The sequence below is a fragment of the Equus przewalskii genome, chromosome 6, assembly GCF_037783145.1.
Source record: "Equus przewalskii isolate Varuska chromosome 6, EquPr2, whole genome shotgun sequence".
NCBI classification, from domain to species: Eukaryota; Metazoa; Chordata; class Mammalia; order Perissodactyla; family Equidae; genus Equus; species Equus przewalskii.
Window position 1 is genome coordinate 28327319 of NC_091836.1, and position 24261 is coordinate 28351579.

The window sequence follows — 24261 nt, forward strand, 5'->3', positions numbered from 1 at the left end:
GTCCTACCCTACCCCTTGCCCCGTACACACATATCACAAACCCAGCCAACCTTCTAAGACCCAGGAGGGGCATATGAAGGAGGAGCAGAGAGAATGCGAGGGTCTGTGCTGTGCTGGGACTCTCCCCAAGGACCTGGGCAAGTGCCTCCCCTGTGGACCTCCGGTTCTTCCTATGAATGATATCTAGCTTCCTTTCACCTTGAGTTACACGATCATGGAAGGAGGAGAGAGAAGGTGAGACTCAGGCTCAGACGCTGGAGGGTGAGATGAAAAGCACCAGCTTTGGACTCAGGCAGACCTGGTATAAATCCCAACTCCATCACCGACTAGCTGCGTCAACCTGCCTGAACCTCAGTTTCCCCATCCACAAACGGAGCCTAAAAATTACACCTTCCTTCTAAAATCATGCTGACTAAATTAGAAGGTTCATGACCAACATGTAGCACCTCCCTTGTCATATAGGAAGTACTCAACCAACATTTATTGAATGAATGAGTAAAGGAATTAGTAAATGAATGAAGTTTGAAGTAATACCTGCCACCCTCTCCCCACCTCCACCTCCTACCACCTTCCCATCCTCCCACCCCATGTCTGGAATCCAAAGTTGTACTTCCAACTGTGAACTTCCAAGGTCCTGTCTCTGCCCCAGTGGGCCCCATCCCCAAGAGCACCACCCCCACCCCCATCCTTGGGACCCTAGAATCCTAGGCTGCTGGAGCTGGAAGACCCTTGGAAATCATTAGGTACATGCCCCTCTGCTGTCTGGGAAACTAAAGCCCAGAGAAGAAATGTAACTTTGCACATGGAAAAGAGAAACAGGTCCCAGATACGGTGGTTGGAGAATCAGACCCTCAGTGCACGTGGCCATGCAAATACTGTGCAAATAGAGATATGGAAATCACAAGCACAAAGGGCTATATAAACTATGCGCAGGCATTTTTCTAGCATGAGGACAGGTGACATGCAGTTGTAGATAAGAAATGCACCTCAGGGAAGGGACCAAAGCTGCAGTGCAGGAGGGGAGGGAAAGGAAGGAGAAGGGAAGGAGAGACGGGACGGTCTGGAAGTGTCCTGAGGGGGGTCCCAGGGTTCATTCAGCCTCAAGGAAGCCTTCCCTGATCTCTTCCCCCAGCCAGAAGAAACGGTAAGAAAGCCCCTTCCCGTCTTGCCAAGAGCGGGAGGAAGAGAGGACTATGTGACTAGGGGACAGCGGTTTGTGTGGACCTGAAGAAGCACTTATTAAATGCTTTCCATTCCTCTGGGGCCACTGTGGCACCCTCGGAGCCCTCTCTGACACCTGTTGTGTACCCAGCACTGTGCTTGGTGCTGTGGGGGCAGCCGATCAGTTAACACCCACGGGGTAGGAGAGAAAAGTCCCACAGAATCCGCCACAAGGACTGTTAAGAACACTGCAGTGTTACAGTAATTTAGTAAAAGCCTGATCAGCTCACTTCCGACTCCAGAAAGGAGGCAGCATTTGAACGGTGCATCGGGCATCGAGGAAGTGGCACGCTGTGCTTTAGAACGGGAGCCCTGATACAGCTGCGCAACACGGGGCACGTCAAACTCTCTGTCTCACTTTCCCCCTCTGTAAAATGGAAATCGTAACTATCCGATTTACAAGTTGTTATGAGGACTATACAAGATCACGTGCCTTTAAAGTGTGGCGAGCACAGTGGAAGCTCAGTAGGTGCTGGATTCTATAATGGGGGTTACTGGGGTGGAGGGTGGTTGGACACGCCAGGTGGAAAAAACACTGTAAACAAGGCAGTGGCAGAAAAGCCCAGGACCTGTTCAGTGGGCAGGAAATAGTCCTGGAGACTAAGGCGAAGGCAGGTCCACAGGGAGCCCTGTCTGCAAAGGAAGGTGAGGCCCTGTGCCCTGTCTGCATGTGGCTTTCTGGGCTTACAGGCAGGTGCAGCCTGGGTCTTGGCGCCACTTCCTGGGACCTCAAGAGTGGAGGAGAGGGGTGGGCGGAGCTCAGATGGTGAGTCTATGATGGGTGCTGCAAAGAGCACTGGAGTGAGAGTCCAGAGACCTGACTCCAGCCAGGCTCCACCTGTCACTAGGGAATTGGGTGCCTTTGGACAAGTCACTTCTCAGCTCTGGAGATGAGGGACATAGCTGTTCCCACAACCGCTGACACTAGTAAATAACTTTCATAGCATCCTCTCATAGAGCCTCATGCAAGCTGGGACTGGGGGCAGGCAAGGGGCAGTGTCTTCCCCCCGGAAGTGCGATCATCAGCTGGGCTCCAGCTAGGCCCCAGATGTCGTGAGGATGCCTGGGGGCTACGTGAGCTAGGCCACCTGTGGACTCCGCGTAGACAGAGGCCAGTTATGATTAGTACCTGCCTCGTTTTACAGACGAGTAAAATGAGTTCAGAGAGGTGGAGAGCCTTATCTCATGACACACAGCTGGTAAGCAATTGAGAGGAAGGATTCCAAAACCAGATTCTTTCCAGCACACCCTTATGGCTTCTCCAAACACTCCAGGCTCCTTGCAGCGCTTACACTTCGGAGTCTGTCCAGACCGAAGCTCACGCCGAGGCTGGATAATCCGCCAGGGCTTCGAAAAAAGGGCGAGCTGGACCAGGAGTCCGGGTTTCTGCGGGCGCGGTGGGGAGAGGCCGCCAGACCCGGTTGGGGCAGACAGGTGTTCCGCGGGGTCGGGACCTGCCCCGGCAGCACCCCCTGCCCTCTCCCCCGGCCCCCAGCTCCGCGTATGCAAATCGCCGCTTTGCATGGGCCCGGGGCCAGGAGCGGGGGCCCTGCCAGGGGGCGTGGCCGGCGGCCCCCGCCCCGCGCCGCGCCGCGTGCTCACCTGGGGAGTGTGGCAATCCTGGCCGCGCCGAGGGCTGCCCGGGCGGGCGGGAGCAGCGGAGCGCGCGACGGCGGCGGCGACGGCTCCGGCAGCGGCTCCCGCGGCGGCGGCGGCCGGGACGGGAGGAAGGAGACCCTGGCTTCCCCGGGGGCCCGGCTGGGGCAGACGCGAGGGGCCTGGGGGGGCGCTGGCTTTGGCCCCTCCTGGGGCAGGATGGTGAATCTGGAACCCATGCACACAGGTGAGGGGCAGAGGCAGTGAGCTCTGACAGGTGTCACTGCGCGCGGGAAGGGGCCGAGGGGCGCCGTGCTCGGGGGTCTTATTCCCCAGCGGCCAGGAGAGGGCAGTGTGGATAGCGGGTCACCCAGGGGCGGGCGTAAGCAGGCAGATGCCCGGGGGACCTTGGAAAAGAATGAGGGCGGGGGCTGCAGCAGGGGTGAAAGAGATTCTGAAGCCCACCCTCTTCACTCTCTCACAGCTGGAGAGTGGCAGATGTGTGCGACTTGGGTACGCTGAACTGTGGCCGTCTCCGTGAGGTCGCCCTCTTCCCTGATTGCAGAGGGTGGCTCACTCAGTCAGCCAGGGGTGTGGACCTGGGAGGGCATAAGTGAGGAAAATGCATGTATCCACATGTTATGTGTTTGGTGTCCCTGGCATTTACGTGAAGTGAAGGCAAAGTGACATTTGTAAGGGCTGGGGGTGGGCTGGGGGACCCAGGAGGAGTGAGTGGGGCCAGACAATTATAGAAGCACACCTGGGGCAGGTGCCATGCCACACATGTATTGATTAGGGCTTCTGGAAGCATGTGTCCGTGCATATCAGAGGTGAGTCTACCTTTCCCGTGCACGTTGGGAGAAGAGATGCCGCAGACCCCGTGTGTGAAGGTGTGCCCACTCACATGGTCTGTGGGTCTTGGCGGTGCTCTAGGCTCAGTGCAGGGTGGGGCTGGAGTCTGTGTGCAGGTGCCGCTCAGCAGCTCTGTGGGACCCCACAGGAGGAGCAGCCTGCCCAGGGGCCTGTGGGATAGGTGCTTCCATCTCTGTGTCTGAGAGGGTGATGACAGATACCTCCTCTGTATTCTATGTCCCATGGGTTCGGATACCAAGCCCTCTTTTCCTCAGGGGTGGGAACCCAGGAGATGGAAATGCTTTTCCAGGAGTCGTTTCCCCTGCATGAATGGTATATGGACATGGAGGCCCCTCCATTCGCTCTGCTGATCCCTCCTTTCACAGCCAGCCTAGAACAGGAGCTAATCCTGAAGGGTGGGCATCTGGAGGTCTGAGGGCCTGAGCAGAGAACAGGCTTGAGGTGAAGAACGCTGAGCCTGAATGGCCATCTCAGACCAGCAACTTACCTTGCAAAGAGGCAGCACCCAAGGCCCTTTGGTTAGGATTTCAGGGCTGTTGATGGGAATTTTGTTACCTGCTTTCCTTTCTGGGAGAGTGCGGAGGAAGAGTGGGGGGAGGCAATTCTCCGGACGCGCCCCAAGGCACAGAGCAGGCTGGAGCCCACCAATCCTGAAAACAAGTAGCAGTGGGTGCCCGGAGGAGACACAGGGTCCACAGTTCCCCAGAGCAGTCCCAGCTGGGCCGAGAGAAAGGCAGGCTGACAGAGAGGTGCTGACTCTGAGTGGATCTCCAGGTGCCAGGACGTGCCAGGAAGGGCCAGGGAAGGCGGAAGGAACCATCCAACTGGGTGTCATCCAATGTTTGGAGAAAGTCTGTTGCCAGACCCTGTGGCACCCACATGGAGCTGGGCAGACCTGGGGCAGATCCCTGCTCTCCTTTCTTCACCCCCTACCAAGAAGACCCACGTTTGAATGGGAGCAAGGCTTCAGAAAGGTGGGCCCCCAGCGGGAAGTTCTTTAGGATCAAGATCAGAGACTTCCTGGGGGTTTTCCGCCTCATTGTCTACTGAGGGCTCCTGCTCTGGGGCAAGTGGGAGGAGGTGGGACAGCTGGGACCCAGCAGGGAAGCAGCCGAGGGTCTAAGAGGATCCAGCCAGAGGAGGACAGCGAGTGAGGTAGAGGTGAGAAGGCCAAGCCTGCATGCCTTGGCCTTGGAGGAAGCTCCAGGCTGATGCTTTTCAGAAGCCCAGATGCCTCCCTCATGCCTGTCCACTGTAGGCCGACACAAAGGGGTTCCAGACACAGAGGGGGAGATCGTGCTGACCCCAAGGCAGGTGACTCCTCAGGGTGGGTCCCCGATTCAGCTCTCTACAGCTACTTCTGCCCCTCCACAACCCATTTCTGTAGCCTGGGCCTCAGGGCCGTCCAGGCCTCCTTGAGGTTTCTGTCTTGGCCCCTCTGTGGTGTCTGGTTCCCCTTCAGTGGCACCTCAAAGAGATCTCTCAGTTTGGGACTTTCTGTGGAGTTTCTGTGATTGGTCTCCATTTGAGGATTCTCTTTGCTGGGTCTTCTTGGTGGGCTTTTCAGGGTCATCTTTGTAGGGTCTTTCAGTGTAGGCTCTGCTGTGGGGTCTGTGAGGGAGGGTCCCTCTATGGAGTATCTCAGTATGGGTCCCTGTCTCAGGTCTCTCAGTCCACCACCCTCTTTGTAGAAATTTAGTCTCTTTGGAGTTCGATTTTCCCCCTCACAGTAATCCTGTATCCTGCTGATTCTTTATCAGTGGCACTTCCCCTGTGAATTCCCAGGCCTGGGCCCTTGGGGACTCCTCCTCATTGATTTACTGGAACAGTTTGGATAGGGGAAGGAGGGGAGACAGGAGCACACAACGTAGGGTGAAGCTCTGCGCCCAGGTCCCCGTCAGCTCCAAGAGCACTGCAGCCCCCAAGTCAGCCTGTCTTTTCACCCTGATAACCTGATAACCTGATTCAGGTCAGCCCGGGGCCTCGGCACTTTGTGTTTTATAGGGCATCTCAGTGCAAGCACGAGCACCTGAGCAGGCATGAGGTCACCAGGCATGGGGCACCCCAGCCAAGGTGGGGCTCCTCACTCCTAGGCCAAAAACAGGCAGAAGGGTAGACAAGAGTCAGACAGACAGACAGCTAGGGAAGGAGAGAAGAGATGGAGGAAAACAGTGGGAAGCCAGCTGGAGGAGGACACCTAGTTGGCCCCAGAGCATCTCTTTTTCTGCCCTTCCCCCTGTGAGTTGTCCCCATCAGGGTTGGGAAAGAGGGATGGAGTCTCACAGACTAATACTAGTTAAGCTCAGAAATACCCTTTGAGTTTGAAGGCCTCATTGTGAGAGGAAGTGGGTTTCTCTTGAAGAAGAGGTGAGAGAAGTCTTCTCCTGGGGAGAGTTGGAGCCATGGCTAGCTCAGAATTAGGACGAGTGGGTCCCTTAAATTCCCTCTGGTAGAAGTGCCTCCATCAGCGGGTGTGTGAAGGAGACGTCACGAGGGAGCTCCAGTTCCTTCCAAAAACATAAAGATGAACAGTAGGAGAGAGAGGGATGGGCCCTCTGCTTTCCTGGCATTGCCTGGACCAGAAGGCTCAGGACACTGTGGACACTCAGCCTGCAGCCTGGGGGAAATGCCATCCCTTGCACTTTGCTCCTGTGGACTCACACACACACATCCTGGTTCACAGATATGTAAAGAGGGACTGACTGCTCCTGGGTCCTGCCAAGGCACAGGGAGGGCAGGGTGGGTGGCCAGCATCTTGCCCCAGCTTCAGAGTATGTGTGCTGGTGAGGCAGTTGAAGGTCTATGTCTGGTATCTGGGCTCTTACGTAGAGCATCTGAGCCTCTCCAGGGAAGAAAGCGATGGCAAGGAGACTACTCAGTTGCAGGCTGAGATCAAAACAGCCAAGACGCCTGGCCCCACCCCACAGCTCTCTCACCCACCCTTGGCAAGTGCTATCTAACAGGCGAAGGGTTATGGCGTCTCAGGGAGTTTCGGTGTTGCCCCATTTTTAGACTGAGACTCAAAAGCTTGTCCCACCCATCAGCCTCAGCCTCCTCCCCAACAGGAGCAGGTTCTCAGTATCTTCACATCCTATGGAATCGAACAAGATCCACAGATCATCTCAGCTTGCCCCTCCATTCGGGCTCAAATCTCTATCGGAACCCAAAGTGTCACAATGTTGCTCCCGTAATGGATGCATCAAATGAGTAGAGGAGTAAATTCAGTATTTCATTTACTCCTCACTCCCGGCAGAGTGTGGGGCCTTTTGACTCCTTCAAAAGTTATATTTAGACGTGATTAGAACTACCTTTTAAGTTAATTTAAAGAGCGAGTGAGATGGCTTTTGGGGATATTTACAGGCGATGCAGAGAGTCTGGGTTACTGGCGTAAAATTATGGTTTAGCTAAAGAGTTGCCCTTCTTAAACGTCAGGAGTTTGAAGTAAGTTGATTCAGAGAATGTGCTGGTTATCCCAGCTTTACCTCCTCTTAAACTCTTCCTGATCCCATGAGCATTTTTCCTATGAAGTCAGAATCTGGAGAATGCTGATGGCTTCCCAGCTAAAGGACAAATTACAGCAGTGCTGAGCCAGAGCTGTCCATTGTGACATCTCAGCCTGAGTATCTGTTTAGTTAGTTTGTTTGTTGTGTGCTCACTTTGTGCCAGGAACTGTGCCGGGCAGTTTTCGTTCAGCATTTCCTTTACTCCTCACCGTAACTCTGGGAAGTAAGTGTCACTAGTCCCATTTTTCAGTGGAGACAGCTGAGGTTCAAATACGTGGCCAGGGTCTCCCAGCTAGTTAGCGATGGCACTGGGATTAATTCCAGATCTGTCTGCCGCCAAAACCCATGCTCTGAATTCTGGGTTTAACCTCTGAAGTGGGTTAAAAACCACCCGGGGAAGGACTCGCCCCTTTTGGCACCATCCCAGCAGTCTCTGACGTTTGCTCAGCCCCATTGAAGAATTCCTGTGGGGAAGTGTGGGGTGAGCAGATCTGTGTTAGGCAATGCCCAGCTCCAGGCGTAGAACTTCATGGGTGGGACAAAGCAAAGCCCATTTCTCCCTTGAAGCGGAAGGTGAGCAGTGGCAGGAGCCCTTTGCAGATGTGTCCAGGTGGCCCACACTAGTTATTCTGCATATTCATGCATGACAGACTATACAGAAAGTTTCAAACTGCAGTCAGAAGGACTTAGGTTAGGCTCGAGAAATGCCCTCCTAAATGTAGTACCCTGTGAGGGGTGGTGGGCTGTGGGCACAGGGTCTCCCCTAGAGGTCTATGACCATGCAGGACAGTGTGGCTGACTGGAGAGGGCTGGGTGGAGCTCCAAGCATTTACCTGGGAGTTGTCGATTTGGCAGGTCTCAAAAATATTCCTCAAACCACGGTGGCTCCTAGGATTGCTTGCTCCTTCCCCTGCTTCTGGGGGTGTTCTAAGGGCTGGAGAGCCTCTGGACACCCCATCTGTCTTGCTTGGCATGGCAGTCACCCCTCCTGAACTGCAGTCACTACGCCTCCAGGGGCCACAATTTAATCTCTGTGAGAGCCACACACATCATTGCCCTAAAAAAAAAAAAAGAAGAAGAAGGTTTTCTCCCTGCTTTTCCTGGGGCGGAGGTCAGCCCTTTTCCCTCATCCTGATCGTCTCCAGACCTCAGGCGTCCAGACTGCCAACTGCCTGATTACCTGATGCAAATTAAGACTGCCTGCTTACCTGGGATTGGCTGGGGAGCCGGGCATGCAAATCGGCTCACCAAGACTTTATCTGGTTTGAAAGAGTTAAAGTGCCGCCCCAGAGACGAGGGTGGGGGCGAGGAGGGGGGGGTCAACACAATTTGAATAAAATATTCTTGTCTTTAACGGCTTCAGTATTGGGGTGGTTTAATAAGGAGGGGAGCCAAGAGAGTGAGTTAGTTCAAAGTTGCCTCTTTCCTTCTCTCTGCTGACCCTGGAGGACACTTAGGGGCCTCTTAGGTGGTGGCAGCTGTCTGTTGTGGGTAAATGTTTAATTTATTGAAATGAAGCAGGGCAGAGAGGCCGGACCAGCAGCACTTGGGGGCTGAGACGGGGGCCTGGGGTAGGTCTTCTCTCTCTGTGGGGCACTGACCTGACTGCCCGCCATCCCCTTCTCACTGAGCAAGTGAAAGGAGTAGGAGAGAAGGTAAGGATCCCAGAGGACAGGCTCTCCATGGGGGTCACACAGGAGCCAGGGTTCATCCCCAGACAGTGAGCTGACCTCTGAGAACCAGACAGAGAACAGAGGCAGGAGTTGAGGAAGAAAGGTGAGAAGGGCAAGCCTTGGTTCAAGGGTACTCTTACCTCCCAGGGTAGGGTTATTACGGGGAGAGGAGGGAGATGGATATTTCTTCTGTTACTTTGAAAAATAAAATAAATTCCTTATATCCCAACGGAAATGAGGATTAAGAATGGGAAGCATTCTCCCCCATCCCCCACCTTCACTGTCCCCCTCCCCTTGTTAAATTTTTACCAACTGAGCCCGGTGATAGAAGGAAGTGGCGATGAATGATGCAGAAGGTGAGAGACCCTTCAGAAGCGCTGAAGAGAAAGGCGAGGGAACGGAGGCCAGCACAGGAGGAGGGGAAGTGTGCCCCCGAGCTTATGAATATTCTAATGATTGTATGTGCGGGAATCCGGAATTTGAAAGTCTGATGGTTGTTGTAATTACACATTCATCTTTGCTGTTTAGTTAAAGCCACATGTGTCATAGCAAGAAAAATTGTGACCTGTTATTAAAATCAGTTGTGTTTCCCCTGCAGATATCAAGATGAGTGGGGATGTGGCAGATTCCACGAATGTTCGCAGTGCTCTCGGCCAGGTGGAGACAGGTAAGGGTCTTCTCTTCTGGGGAAGGGAACAGGAAAGCACCGGGTGGGAGAGAGTTGTTGCAAATTGTCGAACAATGTGGTTTCCCTCCTTGCTTGGTCTTTCGCCCAATCAGACTGAGAAGCTGGGTCTTAGGAAATGAAGACATTCCCTAGAGACATGGTGTATGACCCTGGAGCTCTCGAACAGTAGACACTGGTCTACAGTGGAACAAAACCTCCAGACCTAGGCTAGGAGAGGGCCAGATCCTTAAAAACAAAGAAATTAGGGAGGAGATTCACTTCTTGATGCGCCATTCCAACACCCCTAGAAGCAGCAGGCTGAGTTCCCAGCTTCTACTGACTGATGGAAGGCAGACCCTGTCTTTCGTAGATGGGGATTAGGGCCTTTTAACCCCAGATATCTCAATAGTCCTACTCAGAGAAGTAACCAGAGAGGCCCGTGTGCAATTGTTCCTCTTCCAAATTACGTGCATGTGGGTGGTAAATAGACTCAGAGAGGAAGGCGTGGTGCCTGGAAATGACTCTGCTTTGTGAAGAAGGGAAAGAGGTCAGGAAAGAATTAAGAAGAAAGTTTCATAGCTCTCTGCTTTTAACTCCATAGCCCAAGCCTTGGTTTGAAAGCTCCATATAATTAAAAAGAACTTAAAGAAAGATGAGTATAAATTGTGACACCACTAAATAACTTTAATAGCATCCCAACAAGACCTCAATTAGTCTTTCATCTGGATTATTAGAGACGTAGAAGTTAGAAGTGGAAGAGAATCGATGTTCCCCAGAGCTAAGATCTTTTCCCAAGTCTTCAGGTGCAGCCTAGTTCTATTCTTGAAGCTAAAAGACTTGGGACTGGGAACAAGATAATTGAGGGTCTTGCTGGGGGGAGGGATGGGCATCAGTAGGATGCATTTACCATAAACTTGTATGCCCCCCCCTTTAATATTGAAACAGTGTCTATTTCACAGTTAGAGCTATAGGTTTTATATTTTGCTTGATGTATACGGACAGCTGAACTAGAAGAGTGTGGGCCAGTTGCACCCATTTTTTGATTGATTTGCTGGTTGAATATGTTTTACTAAGGGTCTGTGGAGGGGCCACCTATTCTTGCTAATTGAGAAGAAGATGCCCTCCAGCCTCAAGAACCCAAGCAAGGCTTTGAAATCCCTTCAGCTGGAAAGTAATGGGCATGGTCTCTGCGCTGACACTCTTCCCTAGGGAAAAATCAGAGTCTAGAAGCCATGATTCTGGAGAAGGTGGGCCACCCTTTCTCGGTAGCAGGTGGGCTAGAGCCAACTCTGTTCACGTGGGCCAGGTATACTGCCCAGGTGTGTGGGGACACAGCTAGAGAGTGTCCATGTGGGAAGAAGACCATGCTTAGCAGGCTGGCACTGGTGCTCTGTAATCAGTTATGTGACAAAGTCAGGGTCACCGTGTTGGGAGTGAGGAGGAGCTACATAGACCCTGAAAAGTGAGCCAGGAGATGGAGGGAGTTCAGATCCTGGCCAGGAGTTAGGACGGTTAAGGTGTTATGGACGGTCTGAGCAAGTTCTGGCCTCCTATCTAGGACTGTGGGAGCTATGTCCAGGCTAGGTTGAAGGAGAAACAATCTGGACATAAGCTGGGACTTTCAGAATGTGACTGTCATCCTAGAGTTACAACCAATCCAATATATGCCCTTAGACCAGAGACTATGCCTCCCTAGGAGGCAGGAACAGATGACCTTTGAAGAGTGTGGATTTAGAATCAAACAGATCTGGGATAAAAATCACAGTTCTCCTGCTTACTGATTGTATGATGCAATAAGTTAATTTAGCCTCGTCTCTCCTGTAAAGGGAGACAATTAATGCCCATCTCAGAGAGTGGGTTGAGAGTTAGCTGAGATGATGTTTAAAGCCCTTAGCACAGCGCTTGGCACGTGGCAGCTGTGGTCATCATTCCCTCTGATGGCATGATTAAGATTCTGTGATTCTGTAATATACAGAATGAGCATGGCTGCAGATAACTGGGGTGCTCCTCTCCCCTATACTCAGGCCAAGGGGGTCAGCCCCGGAGGTTGGTTTTGTTCTTTCACCATTCAGGAAAGGATTCTGTGTGGGTCCTCTTCGGACCACGGAGTCCGTGCTGTCTGGAACTTCTCCATCTCTAGATCCTTCACTTCCAGGGGCTCAGCTCCGTGGCTGGTAGCATCCATGCTTAAGTGATCATCAAATTACTGCATGTTTTTCAGGGCAAGAAAAAAGAGGTAGCTAATTAAAGTAACCAAACTTCCTGGAAAGTCGTTCTGACTCATTTTTTACAGAGTAAAGCTTATTATGAGTCACAATGGTTATCAACTTGGTTTAATGGCTTCCTTTGGATTTTTAAAAGGCAGATTCCCCTTCCCAGCAGTACGTGAATTGAGGGGTGGTTTGTCTCTGGCTTTTAAAGGAACTATAAACAAAGGTGACCTAGAAAGCCCCGGCTCCCTGAGAGCACCCACTGTGTTGTGTGAAATCCCCAATGGGCACCAGGGGTGGGAGCTGGGAAAGGGAAGTGAATTTCCCCGTCCACACTGGCCAGGACTGCAAAGGAGAGCATTTTCAGGTCCAGACACAGATTTCCTGGTTGGTAGAGGCCTGGCTGCATAGCTCATCCTCCCCTTTCCTTCTGCCTGTGAGGAAGCCAAGGCATGGACAGAGGCCCAAGGCCTCATAGTGTGACAGCAGACGGGACCAGAGAAGGCTCCGATGCTATTTCCACACCTCCTGACAACTGGAGCCAAGCTGTTTCTAGATTTCTGAACTATCAGCTTCTCTATCTTTCCTTTTCCCTCCTCACCTGTTGTTACTCTTTCTTCATTCTGGAGGCTGACAATAGTTTTTTCTGTTCTCAGTTGAGTGGTTGATAAGAATTTATAGCCTTACCCACATTCCAAAAGCCCCCAGGTCCGTAACTGACAACCCCCAAGCACCCATGCAACTCACCCTACGACTTTTGACCACACTGGTCACAGCGTAGCCTCAAACCCAGGGGAGGACGCACAGTGGGCTCCGGAGGAAGGAGGGAAAGGCCAGCCACATTCAGAGAGCCTCTCCTCATACCCAGGCACACGCACATGTACCCAGAACTTTATGTACATCATCTCATTTCGTTCTTGCTATCCCTGTTTTTATCAGTGAGGAAATCGTGGCTCAGCATGAGAAACTAGCCTGCCCAGGATCACACAGCATCTAACTAGGAATCAAACTAATCCCCGTCTGACTCCAGGTTCTGCCATTAACTCCCTGCAGATTATTGGGCAAGCGTTTCCCCACCCGGACCTTATTTTCCTCTCTTAAAAGAGAGCTTTGAGGGGCTGGCCCCGTGGCCGAGTGGTTAAGTTCGCGCGCTCCGCTGCAGGCGGCCCAGTGTTTCGTTGGTTCGAATCCTGGGCGCGGACATGGCACTGCTCATCAGACCACGCTGAGGCAGCGTCCCACATGCCACAACTAGAAGGACCCACAACGAAGAATACACAACTATGTACCGGGGGGCTTTGGGGAGAAAAAGGAAAAAATAAAATCTTTAAAAAAAAAAAAAAAAAAAAAAAAGAGAGCTTTGAACTGGATAATCGCTAAGGGCTGAATTTTAAAAGATGAGTACACGGCTCTGCTTTTCCAGATTCTCTCCCATCGGTTTCCGCATCCTGCATTTGTATGAAGGCTTCCTCAGCCCCTCCACCCCCACTCCCTCAGCCCCTCACGGTCCCCTTTTTCTGATCTCTCTCTCTCTGACATCTCCAGCTGCCTTGCTTTATTTGGGCTCTGATCCTTCTCTCTGACCTACCTGGTCCCATAACCAACATCTCTGGAGCGCACTTGTGTCAGAGCCCCAGCTCAGAAAGATGAAGAAACAGCCCCTGAACTCAAGGAGCTGTCCTCCTAGTGCAGGAATTCATGGTGAAGCAGGTGACAATGCCAACTTGTGACTGGAAGAGCACGCTCAAGCTCTTACTGCATTTGGCCTTTACAACAGTTCTGTGAGGGCACATGTCACCGTCCCGCTTTGCAGGTGAAGACATTGAGGCTGGTCATAGGAAAGAATGTTAGCTGATTTTCCCAAGATCCCATACCAAGCAAATGACAGCATTAAACCTGGGTCTTTCTAGTGACTTTCTACCCAAAGATGGTGGTGGGAAGACTGGGGAGCAAGCCGAGACCAGGGACAGAGGACACAAGAGAGTGGCAGCATCAGGGAGGTGCCAAGATTGTGCAGCGTGACACCAGCAAGGGACTATAGGGGAGTCAAGCTCCTACTAGTGGGTCGTCTAATCCAAGAGGCAGAAGCTGTGTCTGGGGCAAAAACATGCTTGTTGGGAAAGTGAGGGAAGGAGCCGGCCAGCCCACTCCCTTCTGGTGAGCTGTGGAGGGCAAGGATCCAGCCTCAGAGAGAACTTTCTCCTTCCCTCCTCTCATCCTGAACCAGCCTCACCAATGCGCCAGCACCCCCACCCCTTGCAACTCTCCAGGCTCAGTTGTCATTTGACAGGGGGAGTGGGGTAGGGTTACAAAGCCAGATGACAGAGGAGCAAATGCCTTGGCTCCCTGGTCCTGCTCAGAGATCAGGAAGGAAGGACTTCATGAGGCGAGTCTAGGGGAAGAAAAGAGGGGCTAGAGGTGAGGGGGGACTGGACTTTGTCAGTCGTCTCTTCCTGCTGCCCCTCTTCCCCCTCTTCAATTGTCCTGTCTGCCAGGCGAAGTGACTAGCGTCTGTCCCACCCCCTAGAAGTTCCGCTGAGGTGAGTTAGCTGTTTGGGGACTCTTTGCAGAAAGTCTGCTCACTTAACACTGGGAACTTTCAGCATGGTTTTAAGAAGGAATTGACATGATTCTACAGGGAGCCCAGAGAGGTCAGTGATTTTCCTAAGGTCCCAGAGAAAGAATGAGTAACTGACCCAAGGCTAGAAACTCCCCGTCAATTCATTCCCGGGGCCTCGCCGTCTCCACCCTGCTCAGTCCTGGAGAAAACAAGCTGAGGATAAAGGAACTGTGTCTCATCACGACCAAGAGGTGAGGTTCCAGGCAGAGACAGGCAGAAGACTTTTAGAAATGTGTGTGGTTTTCAATCCAAATATTTATTGAATAAAACTATTCTTTCAATGACAGAGAGGACAGGAGAAATCCAGGAAGTACTTAGGGAAAGGCGAGCCTTAGGGGAAGGTGCAGAAGTCTCCTATTGACAGCGCTTTCTAAACGAGGCACATCTGCATGCATGTACACACACACACCCTTCCTTTTATGATTAAATGACAGTGGATATGAAAGTACTTTGCAAAGTATATGCCACCATACAAATACAGTCCATCCTTACATTGATAATTATCAGAAACATTCACACGACAAGACAGAGCTCTGTCACTGAGCGATGTGGGACAAGTCTACTTGTGCCCTAGACTTGCATTTCCTCCGTGTTCTATGGGGAGGAGCGTGCTGCAGGGGTAAAATGGGGCGGGGGGGGGGGGGGGCAGGCAGTCTCTAGGATCCAAGCCTGGTGACTCTGCTCCTGTGTCTCCATCTGTCCCCACTCCATCCCTCACCTTGCTGGAAAAGAAAAATGAAGCCACAGCTCCTCCAGATGCCCAGGGGGAACTGATAGGAATCCCTGAGGGTGTGAGGATTCTGAGAGGGTGTCTTGTCCATACCTCTCTCTTCCTTTGGAGACATTTCAAAACTATCTCTGGAAAATGAAAGAAACTACTGTTTTCAGAGACGTTTGTTTTCCTCATCTATTCTTCATCCTTAAGAAAAGCTAATCCTCCAATTTCTCTTGGCCACCTATCCTTGTAGGATACAATCTTCAGTGCCTGACACTCCTTTCTTATCTCTCACCTAAGACCCACATGCTGCAGCATAAGCCCATTGCCTCTTGTTCTGGCCTTCTCAAACCCAGAGTGGCTTCCATCCCACCTATTTCCAGTTTCTGTGACAGGCAGATTAGAAAGTATTGATTCACCACCCAGGCTGCATCCTGCGGCTGTACATGCTGGAGGTCTCAGGGGGCGGCCTGTGACATCAGGGATCACCTCCCCAGCTCTCAGGAACCTTAGCCAATAAAGCAGTGACAGCAGCAGCTCACACCTGTGCCATGCCTTACAGCTCTCAGACACTTTCTCATCTGTCTGTTCCCAAACCCAGACCCACAGGATGGACAAGGCAGGACCCTCCTGTTCAGATGATCCTGCCTGGCACCACTCCCTCTTCCTTTTGGAGGTCTCTTTAAGGAAGTGGCCCCTTGCCACCCCAGCTGCCATCTCTGCCACCCCTAGAAGAACATGGACCTCCCTTCTCTCCAGCCTCAGAGGGGTCAAAGTGAGGGAGCTGGGTGGGTGGCGTCCACATGCTGTCTTTTACAGTCCAGATCTCCACTTGGTTTCACCGGTGGTCATTCTTTAGAGCACTGCTTCACAAACAATCTGGGGTGCAGGACCAGTCGTTTTACCTCCAGTGTGTCACAGACCCGTATGTGGTCCTACCGCGCAGGACTGGCACTCAGCTCGTACCCACCACACAGGTTCCACAGGGCCCAAACTGGTCTCCATCCACTTCAGCAGGGAGAGCCCACTGATGGCGTGCTTGAGGTGCCATTAACATTTCTAAATTCTTCCTCTCCGCGTTTGTACATCCCTGGTCTCGGCCCTTAATGAACAGTTCACAGACCAGCCCTGGCTGTTGGACCACACTTTCAGATGCTCTGCCTCAGAGGAGTTTCCCTCGTGTGTAAGAGTAGGCATTCCGTGAGCAATGGGTACTTCTGACCCTGGGCACATCTTACGACCTTCTTAACATTCCTCCTACTCCCGCTGTGGGTAATGTGGGGGTGATGATGGGGAGATCCAGCAGGAGAGGTAGGTCCCCCACACACAAACTGGGAGACTGGACACTGAGCAGCGTCCAGAGACTCGGGGCCGCTGTAGCTTTCTGGGCCTCAGCCTTCCACTAAGGCAGCCCAAATCACACACCCTGCCCCCTAGCTGTGAGTAAACACTTTCTGTCTCCTGGTCTACCTCTTCCTCAAGAAACAATTAGGGCAATGAACACCTGGTGTAGAAAAGTGCTGAACAGGAGAAAAAGAATTTAAAGAGAAACAAGCAACCAAATTAGGGTAAATCTTAGGGGCTCGAGGAGCAGCCAACATCCAGGCAACTAAGATGAGTTACACTCTGTCCCACCCCATCTCCCAAGCGCACAGACAGACAGACACAAATACAAATTCACACTCACACAATCCCCACCTCCAAACCCTCGGGGCGGGACCAGAGGTGCACCTACTGGCAGTCTTCATCTCTGGTCTAGGCTGCTCTTTCAAAGGCCGGCTGGGGTCCTTGCGGGGGTTGTGAAACTACAGGAGAGCCGGGGCACCGAGAGCTGAGTCTCAGCCCGCATCTGCTGGAAGGTCTCCCATATTTAAACCCCTTCCCGGGGAGGGCTTTCCTAGGATGACCCAAGCTTAGGAAGAGTTGCTGCAGGGAGAAGCAGGTCCAACTTCTCTCTCACCCTCTCACCCCACACTCCCCACAGCCTTTGGTTTGGGAGGACCCGAGAGAATCAGCTGTGTCCTTAAAAGGGAAGCTGCATGAGGTTGTCCCAGCAGGGGGACATTCCCCCTCATTGAAGCCTGAGCGGCGGGCAGGGCAGGATCAGAGAACGGCAAGAGCCCTCAAGGTGGCTGAATTTCATTTCTAGAGACTTCAGCCACTAACAGTTCAAAGTCCTCTCTTGCCTCCTCCTTGGGCCAGTGCTCGCTGGGGGGAGCTCCTGTGGTCACAGCAGGGCCCCGGGGAGACTCAGGAAGGGCAGGCCTCTGTGCCAAGCCCGGGGCATGGGAAACAGAGCTGCAGGCATCTCCCAAAAAGCACCAGTGCTGTTGACTCAAAAAATAATAGGTGTTCATTTGCATGGCATTTTACGTACGGGCTCCATGCAGTGCCTTTTCATCTCCTACCACAGGCACCTCCGAAGCCCCCCAGGTGTCCCCTCTCCTGTCGCCTCCTCTCAGGGCATTGCTGTGTCCTCCAGACTCCAGAACTTCCCCACCACTACCTAGCCCATGCTTGATGTAGCCCAGCCCAGAAAAACCCAGCAGTTGGCCTCACTTGGGTGTGACTGGTCCAGGTTTGCATGAAAGGAACTGGCGGGTAGTCTAGCAGGTCTGGGCCCCCTGGTCACCTGGGTTAGGAGCACCCCACCTGACTGCTGTCCACTTCAGTGAGGCCCCCAGCAGAGGGCTTGCTCACCCCCACCTGCTCCGGCTGAGAAGAGGAACAAAAAATCTAAGCCAGAGAGCACAGAGAGGGGCCGAAAGGAGAGGAAACCCAGTGGTTGCTATGACGATGGGGTCTCAGCGCCCAATTTGCATAGGGCGATGATTTCCATACTGCAGGGTGAATTTCCATATCCCTGCCTCAAAGCCTGTTGGGGTGGGGAGGGGGAGAGGGGAGAGGTCATTTGAAATTCAAATGAGGATGATTAAGATTTTCTTGAGGAGGGAAGCACGGACAAAAGGGGTTAAGCCGACTGGCAAATGTCTGCTCCGGGCTCAAAGTTGTTGAAAGCATTTGGCTGGTTCCCCTCCCACCCATCTCCACAGGCCCCTGGGGACCTGCCGGTGGTTGTGGTCGGGCTGAGTGTTAGTGGCCTCTGCCTGGGAAGATGAGCTGGGTCTCTATCCCCTCCTGCCTCTGGGCTCAGTTTATGCCCCAGGGTCCTGAGGATGTTGAGCTCACAAGGACCATTGGGCAAGTTCTAGTTCTGCACTTAGGCCTCCCTCCTTCTGGTGACCACAGACTAGTCATCTCAGTTTTTCTATCAGTGAAATTGGAGAACAATCTGCACTTTCTGGTTTGGCTGAGGAGATGTGAGGACAGATGGGTTCTGGACTCATCTCTACCACCAACCTGTGCCCTTAGACAAATCGCTTCCCGTCTTTGGGCCTGACTTTGTACACATTGGATGAAGGGTCTGAACTTGAGAGTCTCTAAGATCACTTCTAGCCCTAAGATGCTGTGATCGGAGCATGCTCTGATCCTTGGCACTCACCAGTTATTATTTGCAAGACTCTTTGAATGAGGTGAGTTGCTGCACCCCTCAGTTCCTCTAATGTGTTAGGAAGGGCACCCCTGCCCCCCAGCTTACCAAGATGCAGTCATTAAGAGCATAGACTTTGGAGCCAGACTCTGTATTTGAAGCTAGCTTCTCTACTTATTAGTTATACGACCTTGGACTCATTGCTTAATGGCCCTCTGCTCAGTTCCTCATCTGTAAAGTGGGAGTAATAATAGTGCCTACCTCCTAGGGTTGCTACGAGGATGAACTGAGTCAACATTTGTACAGCACTTAGAACAATGCCTGCCACGGAATAACGCTATTTGCTGGTATTAGTATCAGAGGGACAAAGTGTCCACATGGTGGGGCAGTGACCCAACAGCCAATCCAGGGAGCCTCTATGAGGAAGATGGACTATCGCCTGCGTAGACCTGCCTGTGAATTCACTGTCATACCCACTTACACTCAGGAGCTAAGACATGGGCTCCATGGAGAGCCCACGCCCTCGCCCCAGTGTGGGCTGCTTGTGTGCATCCTGACTCGGGTTTGTCTTTACTACTCCGGAAGCAGGGAAATGGCAGAAGAAAGGGAGAGAGTCGGTAGAAAGACCCCTTCTCCCAGGACCCAGGGCTGAGATGGGACAGATTCAACGAGACAAGATGATATTTATGGTTCTGGAAAGTCTAAAGGTCCTTTTTTTGCCTCGAGTTTCGGCAGCAACTCCAGATGCGGTTGCATTTCAAGAGAGTGTAGTGTAGTGTGGACAGCCTTGGCTGGTGCACAGATGTGGGTTTGAGTTTCTGCTCGGTGACTTACTAATCAGTTACCTTAGGCAAGGTGATTAACTTCCCTGAGCCTCAAGTTTCCTCAGCTGTAAAATGGGGATAGTAAGAGCACCTACTCACAGGTGGTTGTGAGGATTAAATGCTGCCATATGTATAAAATGTTTACTACAGAGCTTGGTGAATGCTCCATAAATGTCAGCTATTAATTAATCCTTATTATTTGAAAACAGTGTTCTGCTGCCAAAATGCTTGAAAATTCTCTGATCTAGTCCTGGTCTCCTATTTTACGGGAAGAGCGACTGGGGTCGGACAAGGGGAGTGACTTTCCCAAGGCCACAGCAGGGTTTGAGAGGATGTTTCTTTAGGAGCCTTTCCCCGCCCCAGAGGCATGTCCATGTCCCTGCACCCCCACCCCCAACCACCCTGTCCTTTGTTTTTGTTTTGTTGTTTCATTGAACAGAGACTCTCCCCTCCCCACCACCCTTCCCTCAGAAGTGGCCTCTCCAGCCCCAGGAACATAGGCCCCAGACAGGAGAGGAAGACGTGACACTGGCAGCATTACACCGCATGAGGGAAAGGACATGGTGTCTGGACTCAGAAGATGGCTGTGTGAGGTCTAACAAGCCCCACCCTCTCTGGCCCTCAGTTTACTCACTGGTAAAATAGGAGTTCTGTAATTGCCACCCTGTAGACCTCACAGGTGTGGTGAGGATCAAATAACTGGATGTGAAAGGTCACTGCAAAGCAAAGGAGCAAACCCAGCGCAGGCACTGTGACCTGGCATGGTGGTGAGCACACTGGCCCAGGAGCCAGAGCTTTGAGATGCATCGAGTTCCTTCCCTCCAGCCCGGGTGACCCAGCCTGGGCTTCCTTATCTGCAACCGAGTGGGAGGAATGAACGAAAGGAGAGTGTATCTGTAGCAGCTTTTGGAAGTGTGAGCTGTTCCACGAATATGAGATGGCATCTCCCGTGTAAGCTTTCTCATTCCACACATGCCCTGCTGAGCCGCACAAAGGACATCGGCGCCCACATGGGAACCAGAGCCCAACCGCATTCATGCCCCTCTCTGCCAGCTCCTCCTGCCCCTTGCCCACCCCTTCTCCCAAGACTTCACTCAGCCCTGGAAAGAGGGCTAGGATAGAGGTCTCTTACTGACCTTGCACCTCTTCCCCTCTCAAGGCTGGGCCAGGAGTGGAGCTGGTGCTGGTCTGGAGTTGACCTGGAAAGAGCCCCATGGGCTGTGGAGAGAGTCAGGTCCGGGCATCGGAGCTCTGGGGGTTTGTTCCCACTTTGCCATTTATTGCCTGTGTGACCTTTAGCTCATGACTTGTCCTCTCCAAGACTGTTTCCTCACTTGTAAATGATGGGTGCAGTACCAGGAGTCTCTGTGGTCCCCTCGAGCATGAAAATGTTCTGACAGAAAAATAGCAGCTGAGGTGCTTCTCTGAGATGTGCTTGTTGGGAGCGCCCACAACCTGGGTTTATTTAACAGAGTTCTTCCTTTGAAGATGGATTTTTATTGTTTTGCCAGGGTCAGGGGACTATGAGTCAAGACTTTTGTGGAAACCTGACTCTTCTGGCCCGCTTCCTTGCCACAGTAGCCTGAGTCCCTGGACTCTTTTTCTGGAACCTGGTGCGACTGCCCAGGATGCTCCTTCAGCTTAGCCCCTGATCATGCTGTCTCCTTTGCCCCTGGGGTGGTGACTGCAGCATCAGTGTGTGGCCAGCTGGAGAGGAGGGGGCAATGCATAAGAGCCCCAGAGAGCCCCATCTCTAGCTCGGACTGAGAAGAAATGGGGTTTGTATTTCCTAAAAAACTAGGAGGCCTTGGTGAGGAGCCTTTCGTTTATCAAAGAATGATGTGACAGATTGCAGAGGGAAGCTGGGAAGATGCTGGACTTCTCTTCTAGCAAAGGGGTGCAGCAGAGTGCCTTCTGTCCACTGTGGTGTGTCCCCGGGCTCCCGAGACCTGTGGGAAGGGCCTCGAGAGCAAGGCTTTGGGATTCAGTCTCCTGACGGTGCATGTGGAGAAAAGTCAGCAGGTCCCTCACAAAGGCCATGTTGCAAGAAGCCGTGAGGTTGGTCATGGTTACTCTGCCATTCTCTCCCTTGGGGTAGAGAGGAAGAAGCTTTAAATCATGAAAATCCCCAAATGCACAGACTGTCAGAGGTATAGGGAACCTGAAAGGTCATCCAGTCCTGGAGTAGCAAGTGGGTTTGTTCGGGAGAGCTAATTCTGATCATTGGTGGTGATCTCTGAGCACCGAGTTTAGGAAAAGGAAGAGGGTGCAGCAATCCATTAGTGATATCTGCCTGGGCATGGCTTGCACTCACGCCGTGTCTTTGCATTTGCCATCTGTACCCTCAAAGGTCAGGCGACTTGACCAAGGACACTCAGCTAGTGGAGAAGTGGAACTCATCTCCCAATCCCTAAGCCGGTGCCCTTCCCACAGTCCATGACAGGTCCTCCTGTGTCCTGTGCTTCAGGTGGCTTCAGGGGTCATCCTCAGTTTCCTTCTGGGCATTTCTTTGCTCCTATGAAAGAGGTGGCAGGAATGCAGACAGAAACTTTTTTGTTTTAATATTTAAGGGAAAGTGAAGGCTATGGAGATTAAGCCACTGGCCCAAAGTCCAGTGTAAAACAGCCTTTGAAGTGACCTTCCAGCTCAGTTTACTGTGCGTTCTCTGCTCGGCACTCTGACCATTAGGCAAGACTTCTCAGTTCCTTGGAGGAACCTCAAGTAACCAAAAAGGTAGGCGTGGTGTCTGGGGGGTCCTATGAACTGTTTGGACTGGTTTTAATGTCCTCATTGGGAAGTCTCTTGGTTTGCTCTGGTGACTTTAATATGTGCTGTCCCAGGAAGTGCCAGCAAGTTGCCAAGTGGTCACAGAGTGGCACTGAAAGGCTTACTGCGTTATACTAGGAGCGGATCTGGTGAGAAGAGAAGCAGTCCAGAAATGGGAGAGGCTCCTCCCCATTGCCGAATGCTCTCTGCATTGTTTACCAGGCAGAAGTGAAAAATCCTGCTGGAACGGTTCTCCATTCTTGTACTTCCACCTCCCTCACCCAGAGAATTGCTCCCCAGGCAAACTCACATCCCAGGGCTGCCAAAGCTATGCAAATCAGCGGGGCCTGTGAGGCTGCAGGCTCAGAGGTGGGAAAGCAGAGGGCTGGCGCCGGCTCCTACTGTCCTGGCCAGGCAGGCTGCACGGCTGACCCGGTGCTCACTGGATGTCAGGGGAGGAGAGGCAGAGGTGGATGTTGCTCTTCACACCCCAGCACCTCCTGCAGACTGCCTTTCTCATGGAGACTCCATTGGGTGTGATGACCTTTCTGGCCTAAGGAGGTTCTTTCCAGAATCCTTGGGCTCCTCGCTAATTCACTGTGCCTTTTGCCCTCTTTTGATCACTTAATCCCATTTTCTATGGACTGGGCCGTGGTTTTCATATTTAACCCTGCTCCCTCGAACTGCAGCCCCAGCCTCTTCCTTTCTTGGGAGCCCTTTGGTACCAATGAACGGTTCTGGGAACCATGAGGGCCCAGGGAGATGCTGGAGTTGGGGAGCTAAACTGGGGCTTGGGTGGAGTCCTCGGACATGGTAACAATGTAGTCATGCTAGAGTGGGTAGGGTACACCACACTGGGTTGGAAACCCAGTGAGAGCTTTTGTCTCCCCCTGAGGATCATTCCCAACATGTGCCCATACTTTAAAAGCTCCGTCTGTTTGTATGTATCATCACTTAACCTTGTAGAGACTCAGATTCTTCACCTTGAAAATGGGGTGAATACTAATGCTTCATCTTCCCAAAGGCAGGGAACTTGCCCCAACGACCTCCTGGGGTCCCTCCCAGCCCTATGAGCCAGGGCTGCAAGGTGTTTGCTCTCCTTCTGCTTTCTTGCTGAAAGCGTCATGGCCTGGGGACTCCCAGGGGACCATGAGAACCACAAGAGGCCTTGGGAGACCCCAGCTGGTAGCCCTTCCAGCTTGGCACGGATCTCACCCATTTGCCCCCAAGATCTCCAGAGACGGGGTTCTGAAGCTTCCTTTGCGAGCGCTTTCTGCCTCCTCGTCCGCTCTGTGTCCTTGTCTTTTATTGTGTGCAGAACAAAGAGGACAGAGAGAAATGGTGAGGAGAGTTCTTTGGTCTTTCCTGTGCCTCCCCCTGCAGATGCTGCAGACGGCGACCAGCTTTGGGAGGGGAAGAAAAAGCCCTGGTACCTTTCAATCAGCTGCATTGAATCCCAAGACTTTAGAGATGGAAGGGATTTTAGGGGTCACCTGAGAGCCCCCTGTTGATGCTCTCAAGTTGCCCCTCAATTCAAAACCTAATTCTGTAACATCCCTGAAAGACGCAGCCTCTGCTTGAATATTCCTGGCAGTGGGCAGCTCTGCTGATGTGAAACTGCCCGTTTCACAGCTGGACAATTCCACTTCTTACAGAATTCTTCCTTATGCTGAGATGAAGCCCGCTTCCCAGAAGCTTCCATCGCTGGCCCTTGTTCTGCTCTTTGGAGCTGCAGGCTAAGCCTGTTTCACTTCCATGCCAACATTTGGGGAGGAAGAAAAAGTCCACTGACATTTATTTAAGCACTTACTATGCACCTGGCACACTGCTTTCAAGTGTTCCCTTGTTGGCTTGTTTTATTTTGAAAAACTTCAGAAATACAGAAAAGAGAGAAAACAGTCTAATGAACAGCGTATACTCATCACCTGGATTTAATAACGGTTAACATTTTGCCATATTTGATTCATCCATTTTTTTCCTGAAAACTTTATTTTTTAACTTTTCATTGTGGACATTTTCAGACACAAACAAAAGTAGAGTCGAATACAGTGAGCCCCGTACACTCATTGCCTGCTCTCGACAACCATCAGACTTCTGCCATTC

At 52.2% G+C, this 24261-nt stretch overlaps 1 protein-coding gene across 1 annotated transcript in view; it reads left to right on the forward strand.

Annotated features, from left to right (window-relative positions):
- The first annotated feature begins 2724 nt into the window (after positions 1-2724).
- Positions 2725-24261, forward strand: part of POU2F3 (POU class 2 homeobox 3) — a 72242-nt gene continuing 50705 nt past the window's right edge. The window contains exons 1-2 of the mRNA XM_008513735.2: positions 2725-3064; positions 9465-9533. Of these exons, the coding sequence (XP_008511957.2) occupies positions 2725-3064; positions 9465-9533 (409 nt within the window). The remainder of the gene's footprint in view (positions 3065-9464; positions 9534-24261) is intronic.